Source organism: Mobula birostris, chromosome 30 (assembly GCF_030028105.1).
Source record: "Mobula birostris isolate sMobBir1 chromosome 30, sMobBir1.hap1, whole genome shotgun sequence".
NCBI lineage: Eukaryota > Metazoa > Chordata > Chondrichthyes > Myliobatiformes > Myliobatidae > Mobula > Mobula birostris.
In genome coordinates this window covers 12,714,369-12,730,330 of record NC_092399.1, presented here as the reverse complement: position 1 = coordinate 12,730,330, position 15,962 = coordinate 12,714,369, and the positions used below count along the sequence as shown (strand labels likewise).

Here is a 15,962-nt window from a genome sequence, read left to right as displayed (position 1 = left end):
CGAAGTCAACATGCTTGTGGAACATAAATACGTGCATCATAGTAAATCATTTTCACATTTGCGTATTTTGGTAAAATTTCAAAATATTTACTTCCTTTAATCTTTCTCTGCCTGTAGAATGGAGTGTGCTCTACGTTGTCATAGCTGCATTTGTCATACTGGTCTCCATTGGCATTTTACTTTGGATGGTACACTGCTTCTGTAAAAGGTGAGAATATCTCTGCAGTCTGCAATGGCTTCTTACTTCTTTGAGTGCTCCTTAAGCCACTTGTATTGTTTAAAAACCTCCTTTGAAGTATTTACATATATTACCTTCCAATCTCATCTACAAAGTTAAATTATTGCTGAATAGAAAGATGAATCACTGATGATGTATTTAAAGGTTTTGCCTGGCTAACTGAATGTGTGTTGATGTATTTTTATGACATGGTGCTCAGCAACAAAAGAGCCTCCATTTAGTTAGATGCTACATTTTTTTTAGTCTGGTTTAGTTTGATTTGTTGACTAGTAAAATGGCGGGGAGGTTGGTGGACTGGATGGCAAAGTTGCATAGGAGGTTTAAAATACAACTATTCCACAGTTTTGCATTCAGTAGAGGTATGACAGGCTTTTTTTTTCTAATGGTACTGTTGCTAAATCCTTAATACTACTGGAAATTGACTCATTGTTGACTAATTCTATGAGAAGGTCAAATTGGGAATGTCCACTATGATTTAAGTGTATAAAACTTTTCAGAAAGTGAAGTGATCCATGCTTGAAGCACAAGGCCCAGAATAACATTGAGGGTGATAAATGACAAGTCTACTCACCTGTAGCTTGATTGTATTATTGCACTTTTTAAATCCATATTATCTATCTTCTAAATCAAGAAATCTGAGACTTATTGTTCTGAAGTAAACAGTATACATTTTCCCCTTGTCTATTATAAATGTGCAGTAATCATACTGTGTTCAGTCCAATCCTTTTATATTCTGTTATTTGGTTTGATCAGAGTAGTTACTGTAGCTCCTGTATTGGCCATAACTTATCCCTCAATCAACTTGCCATTAAAAGAAATTATCCAATAATTTTTGCATGCTGTACACGAATTGACTACAAGTTCCAGTGTGGCAGTAGAGGTTATATCAGAGGTACTCCGGTATATAAATACAGGCTTTCTCTTTCTCTTATTATAGAGGCCCGTGTCTTCATTAGGTGGAAGATGGGGGGTGGGCAAATAAAATAGAAAACCTGTCACTATTAAACCTACAGTATGTTGGTGATTTTCAAAAAAGAACTTGCACTGAACAGCAAAACTGCAAGGGCTCCCTGGGGCATAAATAAAATGGAATCTAATAGATTATTAAACTTAAACAAGAAAAGAGGAAACTAACAAGCTTAAGGGTCCCTTCCTCCTTCCCTTTCTCCTGTGATCCACTGTTCTCTCCTATCAGATTTCTTCTTCAGCCTTTTATCTTTCCCTCACACCTGGCTTCACCCATCACCTTCTAGTTATCCTCCTCCTCCTTCCCTCACCTTTTTTATTCTGGCTTCTTTCCACCTTTCTTTTCAGTCCTGAAGAAATGGGTCTTGGACAGAAATGTCGTCCATTTATTTATTTCCATAGATACCACCTGACTCATGAGTTCGTCTCAAAGAGGAGCAAAGAAGTCCTTCTGCAGTTGTACAAGGCCCTGGTGAGACCCCATCTGGAGTATTGTGTGCAGTTTTGGTCTCCAAATTTGAGGAAGGACATTCTTGCAATGGAGGGAGTGTAGCATAGGTTCACTGGGTTAATTCCAAGGATGGTGGGAATGTCATATGTTGAAAGATTGGAGTGATTGGGCTTGTATACACTGGAATTTAGAAGGATGAGAGGGGATCTGATTGAAACATATAAGATTATTAAGGGATTGGACACGCTAGAGGCAGGAAACATGTTCCCGATCTTGGGGGAGTCCAGAACCAGAGGCCACAGTTTAAGAATAAGGGGTAGACCATTTAGAAGGGAGTTGAGGGAAAAACTTTTTCGCACAGAGGGTTGTGGATCTGTGGAATGCTCTGCCTCAGAAGGCAGTGGAGGCCAATTCTCTGGATTCTTTCAAGAAAGAGTTAGATAGAGCTCTTAAAGATAGCGGAGTTAAGGGATATGGGGAGAAGGCAGGAACAGGGTACTGATTGTGGATGATCAGCCATGATCACAGTGAATGGCGGTGCTGGCTCGAGGGGCCGAATGGCCTACTCCTGCACCTATAGTCTATTGTCCCGTATTTTGTGTGTGTGTGTGTGTGTGTTTGTATTATAGTTAGTGTTGGGGTCAGTATTTGATGAAATGTAAGAATTATAGCAAGTGTCTAGAGAGTTTTGCGTTATGAGTAGCTACTGAAAATGGACTGTTCTCAGGAACAGAACCCTAGCATAGCTCATTGAATGCCATATAGGAAGAGGCTATTCTTGACATCTGTACCCTTGTTGCCATGTCATAAGAGTTGTTGTAATCAGTGGTCAGTGCAAAGTGACTTAACGGAATATGACCCTAGGGCGAGTCAATGGCTTAAGGCTTTGTGTACACAGCTGAATAAGCATTAGCCAGTGTACCATCATGCATCAGTGTGCTCGGCTTTGGTTCTGATGCTGTGGTATTACCGGCAGAAACCTTTACTTGTGATCTGGGAGTGCAAGTTCAAGTCTGACCAAGAGACCTGGAGAATTTAAATTCGGGTAATTAAATAAATCAGGAATTTAAAAAAAATACAGTTAATGGTAATCGTGCAAAGAGTTAGCAGCCTGTTATTAAAATCTTACCTGGTCCACTCATATCTTTTGAGCAAAAAAGATTTTCTGTTCTAACTAAGTCTGACTCCCCTGCGTCATGGCCTAGAAAGTTTATTTGATTTAAAGGCTGTAAAGTGAAGTATGGACAATAAAAGCAAAACTGGCCTGTAAATCATGTCCTATGAAGGAATTAATAAGAACATAAGAAATAAGAGCAGGAGTAGGCCATCCGGCCCATCGAGCCTGCCCCTCCGTTCGATAAGATCATGGCTGATCTGTCCATAAACTCAGCTCCATCTACCTGCCTTTTCCCCATAACCCTTAATTCCCCTACTATGTAAAAACCTATCTAACTGTTTCTTAAATATATTTAGTGAGGAATCCTCAACTGCTTCCCTGGGCAGAGAATTCCACAGATTCTCTGGGAAAAACAGTTTCTCCTCATCTCCGTCCTAAGTCTTCTCCCCTGAATCTTGAGGCAATGTCCCCTAGTTCTAGTCTCACCTACCAATAGAAAAAAATTTCCTACTTCTATCTTATCTATCCCTTTCAAAATTTTGTATGTTTCTATAAGATCCCCTCTCAGTATTCTGAACTCCAGAGAGTATAGTCCCAGGCGACTCAATCTCTCCTCATAGGTTAGCCCCTTCGTCCCTGGAATTCAAGGAGAATGTCAAACAGATCTTTTATTTCATTACTTTTGTTAGTGTCCTCCTTTTCTTATTTGCATTTGATAATCTGTTGTAGATTCCATCTTTTAACTTTTAAGGAACAGTGGTTCCACTTTATAAATTAGTCTGAAGTAAGTTTGCTGCCAAGTATCACACACATATTATCAATCTTCTTATTTTGTTTATAATTAAGATATGAACCTTGGTTGAAATAAATTATAATTATAAATTATTCCTGTTTCAGGCGAAAAGGAAAGCCTAGAAGAAAAAGCAGATATAAAATATTAGATGCAACAGATGACCATGAAAGTATGGAATTTAAGATTACTTCCAAGCCAGGTACTGGGATAAGAAAGAAGCGCTGAAGCTGTGACTTTTGGGGATTGCTGTATAGTTTGTTTACCGCCACTCTCATCTCTTTATGCCCTTTTATCACTTTTCATTCTCTGTGTAAGGAATGTCTTGTTCTGTCTTCCAAAAAGCCATTCAATTTCAGGGAAAAGTTTGCTCCTTTTGGTGTAATAGAAATGTTTTGCTCTTGGAAAATCTACGGAAATTTATTGATGTCTGGACCTCTTGTTGACACAATGACATATCATGTGTTAATATACGTCTTACTCTTTCCACTAGCCAATGCAATCTCAGAATCAATAATAATTTTAATAATTTATTTAGAGCACTTTTCATACACACAATGTAGTTCAAAGTGTTTTACAATGGGATAAAAATACTAATATGAAAATAAAATAAACATGAAAATAAAAGACAAAAATATATTAGTTAAAAGCAAGGTTCAATAAATAGGTTTTCATTTGGTGTTTAAAAGTGTCAGCTAGTTTTAGGTATTGAATTCCATAGTTTAGGAGTGTAGTTCAAAAAAGCTGACCTGCCAATTATCTTTTGTGGGAGATTGTTTAAATTTAAGAAGCTGGTAGAACAAGACTTGAGAGCTCGAGCAGGATTATAAAACAAAAAGAATTCTGTGATGTACTCTTGTCTCAGACCGTTAAGAGCTTTAAAAACAAGTAAGGGAACTTTAAATTGACTCTAAAAGAGCTAGTATGGGAGTGATATTCCCTCATCATGGTTTTAGGTGTTGTTGTTGTTGTTCGTCCATCGTACGTCGACGAGGACCTCGCGAGACTAGCGCGTGATTTGGATTTAAGTGACGGAGAGTTGCGCAGCATCAGCCTCACTCCCTCTTCCCAATTCCCATCTGGATCCAGTGGCAAGACAGAGTCTAGACGGCTGGAGATGGGACTAGGCGCAGTGGATGACCAGGACGTCTTCTGTGTCTTGTCCTGCTCTACACGTACCACGGCGCTTGCAGAGACCGCCTTCTTGACCGTTGGACCTTCCGCTGGTCTCGTCCGCTCAATCTGCCGGAGTCTGTCTTCACATGCTGGGGTAGACAACTCCCTATCTCACCGAGGGTTTGAGACCCGTCGGCTACCCTCACCTGGTTTAGCCGGCTTGTCGAAGCCGTTGCCCGGGGTGTGGCCGCTGTCGCATGCAAACAGCTACGGGGAGCCACAGGTGAGAGCTGAGTGCCAGGTGGGGACCAAAGATGGACTAACCGCCTTGAAAAGGACACAACATGTTACCCCACCAGAGCTGCTACCCTCCCTGACACCCCATACACCCTTTTAGGTAACATACATACTTTTAGGTAAAAGTCTAGCAGCAGTGTTCTGAAATGTGTTGAAGTTTGCCAATAGATTGCTTTGGAAGGCAGGTAAAACAGGCATTGCAGTAATCTAGTCTATTCAGTATAAAGGCATGAGTTAGTTTATCAGCATCATTACGTGACTGGAACAAGCGTGCTTTTGCAATATTTCTTAAGGGTAGAAGTGCTGCTCTGGTTACTTTCTGTATGTGGGATTTAAAATTCAAATCTGAATCAAAGATAACACCCAGGCTTGTGGCATCTGATTTTACAAAGGTGGGGGTGGGGGGGGACAAGTTTCCAAGTTTATCAGGAAGTTTATCTCTTTTGGATTTGGGACCAACCAAAAGTATTTCACTTTTATCTTCATTTAGTTTTAGGAAATTATTGCTCTTCCATTTGTTTGAGAAGATGGGGTGTTACCATCATCAGGCTCAACCAAAATAGACAATTTGTGCCACCAGCTTAACTGTGGAAATCGAGTTTATTTTCTCTAATGATGTCTCCTAAGGGGAGCATGTATAAGGGGAAAAGTAGGGGAACAAGGCAGCTTCCCTGAGCAACACCAAAAGGTACATCGTATCTCTTAGGAAACTGATCTCCAAGATAGACAAAAAAAAAAAAAAAATTCTTAGCTATGTAAATGAAACCAATTATGGGCACTACCAGAGAGGCCCAACCCAGTTCTCAAGGCAATTTAGGAGAATGTTGTGGCCAGTTGTGTTGAAGGCAGCACTTGGATCTAGAAGAATTGGAGCTAGGACTCTGACATCAGCGCTGAGGTTAGAATCGCTGACAATTTCGGTAAAGGCCATCTCCATGCTGTGGGTTGCTCTAAAACCTGACAGAAACTTTTCTAGAATATTATTCACATTCAGAAAGTTGTTGAGTTGGTTGAAAATGACTTTCTCAAGAATCTTGCCCAGGAAGGGAAGATTTGATATAGGCCTATAGTTAACTAGTACTACACTATCAAAGATGTGAGATACTAGCTAACTCCCAGGGATCAATGTATGTGGGGTAGATCTCAATGGAGCTTGGATTCCATTGCACAGTTAACTTCTGTTCCTGGGAAAAGTTTAACTCAGTACTATCTCAATCAGGGAATCCCTTACAGAGATCAGTCTGTCTAATTTATGGAATTACCAGTTTTCCATATGCTAATCAGGAAGAAAGTTCTGTGCACTGCAAATCTGGTACAAACATTATACCGTCCATACCTCCCTCATCCCACATATACCCTATCATTTTTCCAGTTTCCATTTTGAGGTGTCATTTGGGAAGGCTCATCCTTGAAAGAGAGGCATAGTTGTTCAGTTTCCTTGCATCAGTTGTATTATATCTTCACTTCAGTAACAGTTCAGACAGTGACAGTTAAGTTCCTAATGGGCACATTCTAAAAATGCTATATCAGGATATAGAATTTGAAGTGTTGATGATTAGTACAGCTTCTCAGTCTCTGTTGCTATTTTCAGACAGAATAAGAAATGAAAATTCACTGTGGGGATGCTTATCTGAACTTAGGACCATTTTTAGTTTACCAATTGTGCAATTGTTCCTCCAAGTTGACATCATTAAAACTTCCAACTTCAGTAACACTTTCTTTTGAGGCACTCCACTGTTGGTCAGTGATACCTTTTAAAATTGCTGTAAACTTTATACATAAAAATTTAATAGCACTTTGCAGCAGGGATTCCCAATCTTTTTTTATGCCATAGACCCCCAAAGGGTCTGTGGCCTCCAGCTTGGGAGCCCCTGCTTTACAGTTTAACTGTATGTGACATTATGAATAATCTATCACCCTCAGCTGTCTTATTGAGCTGGCTACCAGTACCAGCATTTTTGTACAACCTACAGAACTTGTGTTACAAATGGTAAATAATAGGATTATGTAGATGGACAAAACGAGCAGAGGGTTATAAAGGGAATAGTTCCTTTGATATGCTTAAATGGGGAGAAAATGTGTCTGGTAAGATGGAATCTTGAGAAAGCTGGTGAAGATTGTGAAGGGTGATCCAATAATACAGAAGTTGCTGGGGTTGAAGGTGAAGACTAGGGGACCCTACCCTTGCTCCCTCCAGGAGAAGAGGGAATGAGAACATGGGAAATATATGAGATGTAGGCAAGGTCTCTGACCAGTAAGTCAAAAGGAAAGCCACAGTTCAGGAAGGAAGAAGGCATTTCAGTGGTGCCCGTACAGAAAGCCTTATCACTGGATCGAATGTAGCAGAATCAAGAACTCGGAGAATGGACTGGAGTCCTTGTAATGTGGGAGAAAGTGTAGATGAGGTTGCTGTGGGAGTCTGTGTTTATGGACATTTTTTGTTAGCTGACTTCTAGTGGTGGAGACAAAGCTATGGCGGTGCAGGCTAGTGGTGGGAAGAGTTGGGTTGGAGATGGACCATATTAATGTGGGAATTTGCAGCAAAGGTAATGAGCTATTTGGGTCCTTTGCGAGTCCAGGAAACAGCATCAATGTAGTCGAGTATTGGAAAAAGCGCTGGGGAAGAGGCCCAGATAAGACTAAAAGTTCTTGCACATAATCCATCCACAAAATGAAAGGCACAGCTTTGGTCCGTGTGAGTTTTCATAACTACACCCTTGATCAACTGCTGTTGGTGAACCCATTCATTTGAGGTGAGGACTTAACTTATCACCATTTCCCTTGTCTTATCAAAATCTGTATCAGACTGTAATAGATGATCTTCTTACTCTCCAGATACTCATAATATTAGAAATTATACTAGCAAGAAACTCCAGGAAAAAAGCATCCCAAAACACTTCACAGTCTAGAACTAAAGTTGACATTGAACCAAAGAACCAAGGCTGTTTTAAGAGTGGTAGGTGTTTGAGATAGGTAGATGGAACTTGAGGGAGTTCTACTACTTGGGACTGAGACAGTTGGCACCGTGGCCAGTAATGTTGGGAGTGAAAGGAGGAAAGGGTGCAAAGTGGGCCAGAGCTGAAAGAATACCAGGTTATTATCAATGGGCTGTAGGGTTGAGTAGGTACTAAACTAATATGTGAATATATAAACTTGAACCTTTAGCAAATAAGGAGCCATTGGAAGTCAATAAATATGGGAGGTGATGGTCATTGATGGCTATATTTTGGATGAGTTGAAGTTTATAGATTTTCTATAAACTGTAGGTTTATAGAGGTCTTTATACCCTCTGGTCTTAGAAATTGCTACCAAGGGAAATGGATATCTACCCTATTTATATTGATCTACCACTTGCCTCCTTCACTTCAGGGAAAACAGACCCAGCCCATCCAAATCACCCCTAATAACTCATGTCCCCGATATAGGCAATGTACTTGTGAAACATGTCATATGCCGCCTTCACTTCCCTGTCAACCTGCTTTACCACTTCCAAGAAACTACTTGTGCCCCAACAACACTCCTCTGATCTGCCAATCCCTTTGCAAGTCCTGCCCTGATTTAACTTCCCAAAATGCATCATGTCACACTTGCCTATGATTGTTATGATTTGTTTTCAAGCACCATGTCATAACAATCTAAGTATTCTATAGGATTGAACCTCCTGTGTACTGTGGCCAGAATATCAATAAATGTGATTTATTATGGATAATAACAAATTATTGTCATGTCATATATGTATAAGCATGGGCATAGATCTCAGCTGGTTGGTGGTGTAGTGGCATCCGTACCGGACTTCGAGGCGAGAGGTCCCAGGTTCGAATCTGGTCGGCTCCTTGCATGCTTTCCATCTGTGCTGGGTTGAGCGTCGAGCAAGCAATTCGGCCTCGTAAAAAACCAGTCACGTACTATGCAAAGGCCGAGGGTGCCGACTGATATGCCGCAAGGCGCGGAGAGGAGCAACAATGGACATAGTACTATACAAGATTTAAAGGGATTTATTTCTGTTGGCCAAACTGCAATTGACTTTGTAAATTCTTATATAACTGGTTTAAAATTAATGATCATTTTTGAAATGAGTGTAATTTGTTATTAATGATCTTTGATGGCTTTTTGGGCCAGGTTCAAAAACTTGGCTGAGATTCTCCTATTCTGTTACTTTTTGATGGGTAATAAAATTTCGATATCTTTAGGTATACTAAAATGCAGTTATCTTAATTTGGTTAAATCAGCAAAGTGCATTATCTTCAAAATGGAGTTACAGCTGGATAATAATTTGTAGCATTGATTTGAATATGCTGGTTGCAGCTTAAGTTCAACTCTGCTACTTGAATTCATAAAATTTATATTCTCAGTTACCTAATAAGTGGTGTTATCAAACTTGGCAGTTTCAGGAGTGAAAATTCTAACCAAGACAGGCTAATGTACCCACCGCCCCACTTGTGTTACAACATTGCTGATAAACGTCTCATTGTAGTTGGCAGGCTGAAAGCTCCAGCACAGAACACCAGCTTAATGATCTCGGAATCTGAACTTGACAGTGATGAAGCTTTCTTCACCTGGCCAGACAGAGAGAAAGGGAAATTACTTCAAAACCAGAATGGATCAATCCACAATGGCCAAATAGTTCAGAAATGTAAGAAACAAAGAGAAGAAGCTCTATAACTGGAATCTACTTGCCAGACTTGTACAAACTATAGATCTAGGGTAGAACCTTTCTCCCAGTATTTCACTGTTACTGCTCAGTAAAATGAAGATTGATCTGAAGCAATAGTGACTGCTGCATGGAGAGAGTGAGTGTGTGCGCACAGTCCCTGTGAAATCAGTGAGTTCAGTAGCCCACTTCTTGTACTGGTCTACAGAAGTTTAACAGAGCTGGTTTCTTGCTTGATGGCCAGAAGAAAAGACACAGGTGGGGTGTAAACTGGCCATTTAAAAAAAAAAAGAAGTTTTCTTTTGGTATAATTCCACCTGAAACATTTCATTCATTCCTGAAGCTGAAACGATAGGTGCAGACTGTCTGCACTGCTGTGGTTTTGATGTCTTGTACCTCCAGTGAGACGCCCACTGGAAGCCAATTGTATTGCAAGCATGAAGGAAATCACAAAGAATCAAAAACTGTGGAGGAGAACACACTGGATGTCCTGTGAACTTCAATGATCACCTGAGATATGCATATGACCCTTTTCTTCAGGTCGCCGACTTTATAAATAACTGAAATCTGTGGAAAACTAAATACTGTGATGGTAAACCTATCCTGCAGTACTGGATAACTCACAATGAACTTTCACCTGTCTCCTGTTGAAGAATTACCATAGGCGAGCACAAAGAGGAATTTGTTATTTTCATCTGTTTATGTTAACACCTCTGTAGAAAGTTGCACAACTGGTAATGATCCCTAGCCGTCTTCACTTTATAAAAATAATTGTCACTGCTTAAACTTTTTTTTTGTGAATATTGGGAATGTGTTGTTTTCAAAACCTCTTATTTGTGTGAAATATTAACAGGGTGATTTTTTAAAATTGATTCATTGATGGGAAGGAAATGCTTTGTAATGTTACTTCATTTGAATGTAAGTCAATATTTGCTGCTGGCTTGTTTTACTTTTAACAACAAAGTCTTCCTTTCAATACACTGGCACCAGAGCACATCTTGACACTGGTGAAAAATCCAATTGGTAATTACTTGATATCATATAGATGAATAATGTAATTAGAAAGTGTTAACTCCCCAGATATAGTGCCTATCAGTAACAGAGATAACCCATTTAATTCTTTTTGAAATGTACCTTTTGTACACCAGCAAACTGCTGTGCTGCCGATAATGAAGTACATGTTTTAAACTATGTTCTTTAAATTAAAATGGCAAAAATGTGGTCAATATAACATCTGAATGTCTTCTATATAATGTACAATGCGAATTTGTCAAAAAATGTTTTGCTGATGTAATCTCTTGGAACAGGACCACTATGTTAGATGGTGACTGTGTCTCACTAAGTCTTGTGTTATTGATATGTTGCTCTGCTGACACTTCAACGATTTAAAAATAAAATATGCTGGATAATTTAATGCTGAGCAGGTCAGACTGCATCAGTTAAAGCTTCAGGTTGCTGACCTAGAGGGCTGAGGAGAACTTAGTGAATGAAAACGTTAACTATCTTTCTCTCCATTGATGCTGCCTGACCCACTGAGAGTTTCCAGCATATTTAGTTTGAATTTAACTCAGAAACTTGTTGAAACCATCACTGCTCTGCTGTCAGGTGAAATGTGGGTTCCAAAAACATGATACCAATGATGTAAATTGGGTTGTTTATAGTGATACGAGTAACATGCTTTATGGAAAATGTCAGCCAAACCAAATATGAATTGCTGTGTATGAAACTGAGCCAAATTTGGCAAATTTACAGATATTTTTATTTTAGTGCTTGTAACCTGAGCCTCATAATTTTTAAAAACATGTTATAGGTCACAACTGATTTAATGGGTAAGTGACTTTGTGTTCAAGGTACATTTATTATCAAAGTATGTATACATTGTACAACCTTGAGCCAGCCACAAAATAAGAAACCCAAAAGAACATCGACAAACACTCAATACGCAGAGAGGGGGGAAAGAAAACAAATTGTGCAAACAATAAAAGTAAGCAAATAACATTTAGAATGGAAGTGAGTCCTCAGACACAAAGCCCGGAGCAGGCCCTCGGCTTCAGCCTCAGTTTAGCACATAGCCGAGTAAATGTTGCGGAGCCCCCGCACACTTAAGCCTGGAGCAATCAGAGCTTCCAAAAAGACACTCTGGTGGTGTGTGCTGGAAAAACCACGATAGTTTGCTTCAGTTGTTCTCGGGTTGCAAAGAGGAAAATTATTCACCTGGCCCTTAATGAGCGCACTAGGGACAAGTTTACGTTTAGTCATGATGCCTTGTATCTAATAACAAAAAGAAAATGCAAATGTCAAGTAGAGGCAAAAAAATGCAGTAGAGAACTCGCATTTCAACATGGTTCAAAAACGCTAGCTGGTATTGCATATTCAAAGCAATAGAAAGGGAGAAATTCAATATTTTAGTAATCAAAGACCTTTGTACATCACATGTCAAGTGTGTAGATTGAAGAAGGCCCAGAAGCTCCTATCAAGAAGGATTTTAAATGTGAATTGATACTTACTGAAAACTTTTCAAGTGCAGTAGTTTGTATTGTGGAGAGTTGTGACAGTCAATTTATCGTGGTAACTTCCTATAAGCATCAAGATACATGACCATTTTTTTCTTAAATTAATGTGTGTCAGCCAAGAGAGGTTTTTATACATTGCAAGAACACTGCTATTAATAACACCCATGGATATTTTATCCACCTCAAGATAGCAGGTAAAGAAAAGATTATTTGTCTGTTTTATTTGTTGCATCTACATTGAAACTTCGAACCATACAGTGAGGTATGTCATTTGCATCAAATCAGCAAGAATTACGCTGGGGGGAAGCTTGCAAGTGTCACTGCGCTTCCAGCACCAACATAGCATGCCTACAACTCTCTAATCCTAACTGTACATCTTTGGAATGTGGGAGGAAACTGGAGCTCCTGAAGGAAACAGAGAACGTACAGCCACCTTACAAACAGCACCAGGAATTGAATCACGATCGGTAATCACTGGCGCTGTAGAGTTGTTGTACTAAGCAATACCTAGCCTGCCACCCTGAATTATCCAGTAGTTGACTTTTCCAAGCTTCTGTTTTAGAAAGGGGTTGATTGTCATTCAATCAAGCTTTGCGGAATAACTATCCAGTGATACCATTTTGAATGTGATACCAGGAGGAGGGAGAAATTTCTAAACTTGATCCATATAAATATGGTTTACTAGCCGGTTGATTATGGTTAATGTGGGAGCTCAAAGTTACTTTTATCCATGTTCTACTAGGTTACCATGTTCTTGCAGCTTTCCTCCAGGTGGGATTGGTAGGGAAGGAACAGATGTTTGTATTCTTTTGCAGCTTGACATTCTATCAACGCCTTTCATTCATTCAGGCCACAAAGTAAGAACTATCTTCAACCCATTTATCTACCATTTGGCAGTCACAGGATATAAGGGGCAAATTGATTTGGGATCATTTCAGGGCACCTGAGGGGCAAATTTTTCCACACAGAGGGTGGTGGGCATATGGAATGAGCAGCCAGAAGTGGTAAAGGCAGGTACAATAACAATTGTTAAAAGACATTTGGGCAGGTATGTAGATAGGAAAGATTCAGAGGGAAGTGGGAGGAGTTCAGGATGGAAACCTGATCAACAGGGATGAACTTGACCAAAGGGCCTATTTCCAAGATGTATTGCACTGTGACTGAGTAATTTTATGTAGAACACTTAATTCTGATTATTTCCTTAGGTGTATATGGCCCGACTCATTATGACAAGAAACAATAGATTTCCCCTTGTATTTTTTGATGACTTATTTTTGTCAACGTTTCTTATGGAGATGCTGAGTCCATCCTAGATAGCTGTGTTATATTTTCCACGGAATTTTATCTCTGCCAGTTTAATTTTATTGATGGTGTTTACGTTTTTTCTTAAATATGAACATGTATTAATTCTGTATTGTATCTAGGTAACAGAACTCCACTTAAATTTTGATACATTGTCCAAAAACTTACAAAGCATACATGGTAATGTTTGTGTAGTGTTTGTTAAAACTCATTGAAAGGCCCATATTGATATCTGGTTAAAATTTTAGAAATCTTGCGATTGTTATAGATCCATAAATTTTAAAATGCTACTAATCTGGAAGGAATCATAAGGGTTCCCAACCTGGAATCCACAAATCCCTCAGTTATGGTAAAGCTCTGTGGCATGTTTTTTTTTAAATGGTTGGGAGCCCCTGGTCTAGAATATCTAGAGTAAATTTAAATGAAACAGCATACATTCACAGAGAGAGCCACAACTAAATATTACATGGGCTCTTGAAATTTATTGAAAGACATACTGTGTAAATTGTTTCTAATGGAACATTCTTTTGATACCCAATAAATTTCTACTCCAGTGTATTTCTGGACAACAAGCTTGTTACATACAAGAAAACTTAAAATTGCTTAATACAAGATGTTTTAAGCTTTATTACCATTTCTGCTATTTTTATATGTTAAACATTGGCAGTGACAAATTAAAATTCATGTAAACGGGCAAAAGCAAGTAAACGGAATGTCGTTTCAGGTCAAAACTTAAGTGTTGGAAATTGGTATACAATTTGACTTTAACATGTAAAATGAATTTTGCATCCACAGGGACAGCTATGTCCAATCTGCCTCAGAATTTTTATACGTGGCCTGTCTGGCATCTTCTTGTGGCTACTGGGCTCACTCAAATTTGCAACTTAGAAATGTAAAACTTGTTTCAAATGTATTAATTCATACCTCCCACTGAATTATTTTTACTATGCCTGTGTATTGTGAACTGAATAAAATCTAGTATGAATTACTTTAAAAAAAACACCTTATTTGCCAATAAATGAGCCATTCAATTTTCAGTATGTTTATGTAATAATGTTTTATCCTCAACTGTCTATAACCACTTCTCAGACTTGTGATCTAAGTTAATAATGTGCAGCAAGTGTATAGTTATCTCACTGTTACAATTTTGAATACTTAGTGTTTTAATTTTGGTCCATTCAAGGTGTGAATCTATGGCATTTGACATTTTGGTTTGATTTTTTGCTTACTATGACAAAATTAAAAATGATACAATATTTTATCAAATTAAACTTGGTTGCAGAAGGTTTTTAATATCTTCTAAGGTGGCTTCTCAAGATTGAGAATGACTCTGTAGTTCTGTGGGTTTTGATATGACTGATGAGGCCCATAAGCTCTGTCACATACAGGGCAGGAGGCTGATTCTTTGTGAGGCAGTCCTCCTTCCTGTTTACTTTGCTTCTAATACATGGATGTGCTTCTCCTCTTTGCACAGCCAGGAATCCCAGGAGTCAGAGAGGTGGTACAGTTTTAAAGGGACGATTTTTAAAAAAATATTCTTTAATCTTTTCCTCTACCCTTCCTGTGCCAGAACAAGGAATAGTCTGAGTCATGAGTCACAGGAGCAATGTACTGTGTGGGTTTCCTCTGGGTGCTCTGGTTTCCTCCCACAGGACCGGACATAGAATGATGTGACAAGTCACGGCAATTCTGCACAACAATTATTTGTTACCATTGCTGCCAAATTAGACCGTGGCAATGCAACTAACTGATCTACAGAGCAGACTGGCTGATAGGACAAACACTGCCTGATGTAAAGAGAGGACACCACTTGGAGGTTGATGACTGATTGTGGAGATTTATATTTGGACAGCATTGCTGAATGAAATCTCTTGGAGAGTGCTTTGAATGAAGCTCTGAAATATTGGTTAATCTTGTTGCTACCAGACAATGAAATATTTGAAGACACAAGCAACTGCTGACACTAGAATCCAGAGCAAGAAACAATCTGCTGGAGGAAGAGTGGTGGGTTGAGCCACATTCGTGGAGGGAAAGGAATTCCCAACTATTCAGGTCAAAATCTTGCATCAGAGCTGCCCACTTCTCCTGCTGAGTTCCTCAGCCAGATTATTGCTCATGAATCTTATGGAGGATTTTCCTTGGGCTGTACAAAATTAGCAAAAGGAGGCCTTCTGAAGAGGGAACAAGGGTTCCTTTAGGAGACCTTTTCCGCAAAGTCAGGGAAATAAAGGCTAGGCAGAATCAGAATCGGGTTTAATGTTGCTGGCATATGTTGTGAAATTTTTTTAACTCTGTGGCAGCAGTACAATGTAATACATAATTTAAAAATGAATTTCAGTAAATATATTAGTTAAATAAGTAGTGCAAAAACAGAAATTTAAAAAGTAGTGAGTTAGTGTTAATGGGTTCAATGTCTATTCAGACATCTGATGGCAGAGGGGAAGAAGCTGTTTCTGAATCATTGAGCGTGTGCCTTCAGACTCCTGTACCTCCCTTCTGATGGCAACAATGAGAAGAGGGC

The 15,962-nt window shown here is 39.2% G+C and overlaps 1 protein-coding gene across 4 annotated transcripts in view; it reads left to right on the top strand.

The window, feature by feature from the left end:
• Positions 1–14,685, top strand: part of LOC140190583 (dyslexia-associated protein KIAA0319-like protein) — a 95,313-nt gene extending 80,628 nt beyond the window's left edge. For all 4 annotated transcript variants that reach the window (XM_072247272.1, XM_072247269.1, XM_072247271.1 and 1 more), the window contains 3 exons: positions 118–208; positions 3,670–3,764; positions 9,450–14,685. In XM_072247272.1, the coding sequence (XP_072103373.1) occupies positions 118–208; positions 3,670–3,764; positions 9,450–9,637 (374 nt within the window). In that variant the 3' untranslated portion in view covers positions 9,638–14,685. The remainder of the gene's footprint in view (positions 1–117; positions 209–3,669; positions 3,765–9,449) is intronic.
• The last annotated feature ends 1,277 nt before the right edge of the window (positions 14,686–15,962 follow it).